Source organism: Macrobrachium rosenbergii, chromosome 36 (assembly GCF_040412425.1).
Source record: "Macrobrachium rosenbergii isolate ZJJX-2024 chromosome 36, ASM4041242v1, whole genome shotgun sequence".
NCBI classification, from domain to species: domain Eukaryota; kingdom Metazoa; phylum Arthropoda; class Malacostraca; order Decapoda; family Palaemonidae; genus Macrobrachium; species Macrobrachium rosenbergii.
In genome coordinates this window covers 18,732,919-18,740,441 of record NC_089776.1, presented here as the reverse complement: position 1 = coordinate 18,740,441, position 7,523 = coordinate 18,732,919, and the positions used below count along the sequence as shown (strand labels likewise).

The 7,523-nt window shown below is 37.0% G+C and overlaps 1 protein-coding gene across 1 annotated transcript in view; it reads right to left on the bottom strand.

Moving 5' to 3' along the window:
• Positions 1-419: 419 nt before the first annotated feature.
• The window catches only part of LOC136856701 (uncharacterized), an 11,402-nt gene continuing 4,298 nt past the window's right edge, over positions 420-7,523 (bottom strand). The window contains exons 3-4 of the mRNA XM_067134760.1: positions 3,299-4,115; positions 420-1,273 (exon numbers count right to left, since the gene is read on the bottom strand). Coding sequence (XP_066990861.1) covers positions 823-1,273; positions 3,299-4,115 — 1,268 coding nt within the window. The 3' untranslated portion in view covers positions 420-822. The remainder of the gene's footprint in view (positions 1,274-3,298; positions 4,116-7,523) is intronic.

Genomic DNA, 7,523 nt, shown 5'->3' with positions numbered 1-7,523 from the left:
TCTGTAATGTTGATTGTTAATATTATGGGCGATGTTTATTCTGACTTACCCTTGTCGCAGATTTTTGTACTTTATCACATATATGAACGTATTTCCGGTTAATATACCAGAAAAACATTTGTAAGATCCTAGGATACAAGCAGTGAATGCCATTATCCTAAGATCTTAGGACACAAAGAATGACATTAATCCAAACATCGTAGCTTCTCCACTTCCCCTCATCATAAGAGTTCTTTACTGCTAGTTTCATTAAATTCTTCATATTTAACAATTAATCTAATAAATAGCAAACACAAGAAAGACATTGATTTTCACATAATAATCCTCAGTAAAAGAAAACCATTCCAGAGTTATTTCCTTATGGATAATAATTATCACACACCTTTAATTCCATAAAAATGATTCGCTTTGAAGGCTCATAAATGTTATTTTCTATAAATGCTAACGATTTCCTGATAACCTGCGATATACTTGGACTAATTTCAAGTGTTAACAGGAGCAAGCGCTCGATGTATCATCTTATCCTTTTGCAAAAATTGTTTATTAGTAAGCGTCCATTCTGAAAGTATGTACAGCCATACACAAAAGTCTTGCTGAGGAAAAGGCCAAAGAATATGAGCGTTGTCTTTTATGGTTGCAGTCAGTGACTGGTAGATTGACGACAGATGATTCACGTTCAAATAACACTTGTTTTGAAAATTTGTAAAAATGAACTTACTGTGGAGCAGTTTATACTGTCTGTAATGCCTCAGTAGTTGTATACTAAAAACCAAAATCCGTCATCGCATACTGCCAATAAGGACTGTTTGGTCAAGAAGTGCATTAGGAAATCAGGCCAATTTCCATAAGCTCGTCAAAAACTGCCAGGAAGCGAGATTTATGCGGAAGATTGGTTTTGAGCTTTGCAACAGATAATACTCTGATTTCTCTCATGCGAGTTTCAAAGCATGTATCAGAAACTTGTAGGCCTTCTTCGGGTTCTATCAGTAACAATGGTATGATCACCATAGCAAAGAGCAACCCAAACACGCTTTTGTCTTTGAATTCTTCCAAAATTTCCTCTTTGGTAAAAGGCATGGGCATATTACGTCCTTCGAGGACTTCTTTGTAGGCTGAATGGTAGATGGACATAAAATTGTCGATGTTTGGTCTCCTCACATCTCCAGTAACGCTGGTTTGCAAGAAGTAATTCAAGTCGCTTGCAATGGAAGCTTCACGGCTAAACTGAAGGTCTACGAATGCAACTTCTACTGGAAGACCTTCACTGTTATATCTGAAAAGAGGCCAATGCATGACCGTAAATCTTTTTAAATGCTCTTCTCTAGAAAGACTGGAGTATGAGGCTTTCTTTTTATCAGCAATTTACCCACACAGAACACGTACCTTGCCGTGTTTTGTACTCCTATATAAAGATGTCAAAATTTCAACAAAAGATATTTTGTTACATAAACGAAAAGTAGCCTTCTAGAACGACGAAACTGGAATTTTGATGTTGTAAAATGGAACAACTCAGGCAAAACAAACTTTGATTGACTGTAACTAATCTCACTGTAAACCATATTACCATTGATTTAAATATCAAAACTGTGGTATGTTTATTAGCGGATTTTCAAAATAGTTGTTTCATTTTAGAGTATCAAAATTCAGTCATGTAACAAAATATTTTTTTATGGAAATTTTGACATTTTTATATAGGAATACAAAATATGGCAAGGTACGTGTTCTGTGTAGTACACACACACACACACACATATACATATATATATATATGTGTATATATATATATATATATATATATATATATATATATATATATATATATATATATATATATATATATATAATTTTTATCATATATGATTATATACAATCATAATATACAAATATCGTTTATATATGAAATTTTTATCACACCGTGATTCATATACAATATCTCCGATGGAGCTAATTATCACCGAATTATCACCGAAGGGAATTTATATAAGTGATAAATGAATAAGTACCACCGGGACGCGAACCTTTGACATGGACCCACTGGAGTCGTTGAATGGGTCCATGTCAAGGGTTCGCATCCCCGTGGTACTTATTCATTTATCACTTATATAAATTCCCCTTCGGTGATAATTCTCCATCGGAGATACTCTCGAGGTAGCGTGAATTTGATATTAAACGACATTTGTAGCTTCATGATTTTTATAAGTACATAATATTCATTCACCTGGAGAAATACAAGAGTAACTGGAAAACTAAAGCGATGGGTCGTTCAGCGTTTAGGAGAAAAGATCAAACAGTTTGCTAAAGTACTGAAAAACTCTACCTGGGTCTCTCCTCTCGAAGTGTCTAGACAGTCTATGATCATCTTACTGCTCCTTGAGTAAGAGAGCACTTATAAAAAATTATTTAGGGCGACACAAGTAAAGATGAATGTTATCGAGAGCTATTTAGTCTTAAAGGCCCATTCTTGATAGAAACTTCGGTTGTCCTGAGAATCGTCATTAACTAATAGAGGGAGAACAGTGGATTTATTCTAGCCAAAGGTGGATACTTTTAGATTTGTAAAAGAACAATGGGGCTGGGTTATTTCTTGCGACCTGGTTTTCAAAATGTTATCATTTTCTGGGCAAATCTATTAGTTCTTTTTCTACGGACTTTCAAGAAAAGTTCTGCTAGTCCAGGTAAGGTCAATCACATTTTCGTATGATGATATTAGCCTGTTAATTAAGACACGCCCATTCACATAAATCACTGAGTGAAAGTTGATCATTAGTCCAAATTATAACAAACTTCCTTAGATTATTCTTCTGTTAGAATCTTTTTTGAGATGTGGGTTAGCATCAATTTCAGATAACTGTATAGCTGACAAGGAATAATGTTTAACGAAAGATTTAGAGTCTAGCCTAGTTACCCAACGATATTAAGGAATTAGGCTACTGTATATACCACAGAAATGAACCAGAAAATTATCAAGAAATTAAGCAGTTGCCGCAGAGAAGTACTAGTCTCGGTAGCCCTATTTTACAAGTTTCCCTAGTACTAAGGGGAAGAAACATTGAGATAACCCCACAGTTACCATCCTGTCTGTCAATAGAAGGGACCTCATTCACAGATATTTAAGAATTTTTGATATTCTTTGTATTTTCTTTGAAAGGATGACTCCAAAACGTTAGAACCTATCTGTTTACTTGCATGTATTACAAGGAATGGGAGTTTTTATGAACAGAGAGAGAGCTTGATAATATGTGAAGACAGGTTTGGGATTTAGGTTATAATACTGTAGCTTTAACAGGATTCACCTTACCTAAACAGCATGTTGTTGTTCCAGCAGTCGCCATGGCATACACTGTTGAATTTTTTGCTTTGAAGATATTCAGATAAGAAAAACCCAACTTTTGATCTGATCGATTTAACCCATGCAGTTGCAGTCTCATATCCAGACACTGTTTCCAGGAACGTTACTCCAGTATCAATGGCTCTTTGTACCCAAGACACAAATATTTCTGTGCAATTCGGAGAACAGGTTAAAAAGTCTTTTGAAAGAAATTCATATTTAGATGTTACGGCCCTGCCTTCTAGAAACTTCTGCTTCAAGAGGTAAGATGCACCGTGCAGTCTGGCAAGCTCTGAAATAACCAGAGTGACGTGAGACTTATCCAAACCTTTCTTTTTGTCAAACATTCTGAAACCTCTTACTCTTAGATCCTCAAAATAAAGATGTTCTTTTTCCTCTTCTAGGGAAACAAGAAAACATTTAGGAAAGCGAAGAGGTTCTTGCCTTGCAGAAGCAAGCGCTCCATTCAGCGCTGGCACAAGTTCTTCATAAAATTTGCCCTCCTTTTCAAAGAGAAATGGTTCTGCCTCTCGAAAATTTCCAGATTTTCTGTTTGGATTCAATTTGACAACATAGGAGGCTTCACAATTGCCTTCATCTCTCGTAGAATACGTGACTTCTACACTTGTTACCAAACAGGCGAAGTTATCTCCAGATTTGGTGAAATCAACAACCTTCCAGGATTTTAACAGAGCTTCACTTCCTTTGTCAACTTTGAGAACTTTCCTAACATTGTCTTCGGTGATTAGGCTCCTAGGATCAGAGGTAGTAGTTGTTGTGGCCGACACTGAAAATGTTTATAGAAAATTAGTTTATAGAAAATCTATTGGACAGCGTTATAGCCCATGATGTTGACCGATGAATTATTTTGAATTACTGTCCCATTGTTTTGTGAGTGACTCATGCTGCATTTTTTTTTTATATAGTTTGAGTATATCACTTATTAGACTAGAAAAAAATATGCTGATAAAAAAATCACCTGAATTGGAGGTGACAAGTTTATCAACAGCAAAAGAGAAGATTCCCTTAAAATTGACACTAATCGCCTTTGTCCTGCCCCTTGTATGGTGGGTATCAATGAGACGGGAAAGAGTAGGATGTAGCACATTTTGGTGGTTGTTGTAGGATAAAGACAGGTTTTATTGGATTTTGTCTACACAGTGTAAATTTTCCTACTGCCATATTTCAATTTGTGCCAAAGAGAGAAAGAGAGAAATGAAAGCTGAGTGATAAGGAATGAAGATTTAAAAATACCATAAAAAAACAGGAGAAATAGAGGGCAGAATTGGTACTGAGTAAACTGTCAAATGTAAAATTAATTTTCTTAAGTTCAGCTGCTGCTATTTGTTCTTGCTTTGTGACAACTGATGTTCAGTGCAGGAAGGAAGATAACAAGAAGAAAGACTCAGAGTGAGAGAAGTTTATAGATATAAGGTAATGAATTAAAAAAGATATTATTGAACTGAATTGAATATAGAATTTAGGCCACAGGCCAAGCACTGAGACCTATGAGGTCATTCAGCGCTGAAACGGAAATTGACAGTAAAAGGCTTGAAAGGTGTAACAGAAGGAAAACCTCGCAGTTGCACTATGAATCAATTTTTAGGAGACGTGGAAAGTAAAATGGAAGAAAGAGAATATGAACGGAGTTACAGTAAAAGAATCGAAAGGGGTTGCAGCTAGGGGCCGAAGGCACGCTGCAATCAACCTTAAGTAATGCCTACAGTGCACCGCGTGAGGTGCACTGACGGCACTACTCCCCTATGGGGGATATTGATTGTAACAAAAAAGGGGGAATATATTTCATTTTACGAAATCTGTGAAGCATTAGTGAAACTTCAACATCTGATATCGTCTACCTGACTTGATAATCATTCAAAATTTGTCTGGTACTTCGTTTTTGGGAATTACTTGTATGACGAAAGCGTGACCTAATTAACGGTCCTCCTATACACCACTGGAATGAAACATTAAAAAGACATTCAACATGTACAGCTGAGCTGTTAAAATTGATGCAGTGCATTTTTAGATACAATTGTGGATAATTCAACGAGACAAATGTAATTTTATTAGATTAGTACGATGTTTAATGGTCCTTCACTATATAAATGTATAAGATGTAGCGTAGTATTATTTTGCTAGTAGAATTCGTTAATTACTAGGCATTAACACTTAAAAATCACAATTATGCATGTTATTTAATTACCATCTAAAGCCAAAGGAAATCGTTAACAAAAACTACAGTGCCCCAAGTACCTTCGTGCCCCCGAAGATGTGTGGAATACAGGGAAGTTCTTGGCATTCCGTCGTTTCATTACAAATATTTCCTGTGGCTTTAGCTGATACCGGGCTTTATTTTAGGCATTTGACGCTCTCCTTACTGAACAAAGTAATACTTCAGTTTAAAAAATCCTAAGGTGTCCGACTGTAATATTGCACTAAGATGATTCAAATAATGACGGACAGTTTGCCAGCCAAGTTTTTGGATTGTGGAACTATCTGGCATTTATTCCCCAGATCAGGCGCCAATGAGCTTTGTGGGTTTGTAAGGTCTTGGTCCATAAAGTTATTTTGTGGTATGTCGCCCCTCACTTGACAATTTACTTTACACATACAAGTAAGTTCCCGGGGTCACCTAGCTTCTGATATGACGGTCCCCTGAGTAAACATGTCAAAAATTTCTGTCTATATAGTTTCGTAAGAGGACTATAATTCTCTCTCTCTCTCTCTCTCTCTCTCTCTCTCTCTCTCTCTCTCTCTCTCTCTCTCTCTCATATGAGGGAAAACAACCTCTATAATGGTCGACCATTCTGAGAATCCGTCACGAATATCATCTTCAGCTACGCAATATTCCCTATCAACTATCTGAGCTCACTCAGTAACACTGGAGTTATCCAGTAACTGTCTTTGCTCAATTATTCCCAGATAAAATGATGTTAGGTAACCTTTATACATGGAAGAGAAAATTATATCCATTTATAGGGAAATTGCCAGAACCACGCACGACCTACAAATGTCTTACAGCAAAAGTTCCATGTCTCCGAGACAGAAGAGTATTTTTATCTGATTTTCTTGACCATCATCACCTATTAAGCAATATTTCTTATAGGGCTTTAGTGTTGTGATAAATTAGTTCACTTAATTTATTTGCATCATTACCTTTGATATTCGATCTTCATCAGCACCCCTGCAATGGGTGTTCGGTTATCCATTTCACCTTCTAACTTCCATAACTGGTTCAGAAATTATGAAGGGTTGGTGACGATCTACAGAAAGTGATAACCAATAATTGTAACAATTTATGAAGTATTGAATGTTACCCTAAATACTGCAACTTGCAATTATAATAGAGATGCGCATTTATCCATTCAAGTAATCTCTAAAGCGGAAAATGAGCGCGCCAGAATTCATTATTCTGTAAAAAGAGAGAAACACAGCGGTCTGGAGACAGCTAGGTTTATTCCTGGGACCAAGACCTTACCTGGGACTAGGCCCGTTTTGTTAAGGCATGCGGGCGGAAATGGTGATGACCGTATCGGCCTCGCCTCTCTCTCTTACTCACGCTCATCATTTCCTCCCTTTCCTACTTCGTCCTCCTCCTCCTCCTGCTGACTGTGACTCGCTGTTGAAACACTTTCTCTCCTACTGATGGGTATTGCGAGGTTTAAGGTGCTGCTGCTGCAACTCTGCTTATCAACTTATTTTTCCTTTTCCTTATATTGATTTCCAGAATCTGCTCTCTCTTTCACAGATTGCTCTAGTTACGGGTTGCTCGGGGAGAAACAGCCCTTGCCAGTACAAGGCTGACTTAATCTAAAATAACGAAAGCAAGGTGACGCGATGTGGTGGCAGGTATTCGTCCGGGCTTGGAGTCAAAACAGGTGACGTGAGTGACGTATAGGCGCATGACTGCGTGGTCGCTTTGTGATTGCCTGCTGTACTTGCCGGCTAAACCCTGTTTTTTCAGTGAAAGCCGAAACCTTACAACCTTAACGAAACTTTAGATTCTAAGCGAAAAGCAAAGGGACATTACATCATGTATGTGGAAAATAACAACTAGAAATTCAAGAATTACATAACCCTCAAGCATCCATTACAATGGAGGCAATAACCTTGTTACCGTTGTCGGAAGAGTTGAATGCAATGTTATAAGCAAAAATGATATTATTACCTTAATAAGCACTACCAGATGCTT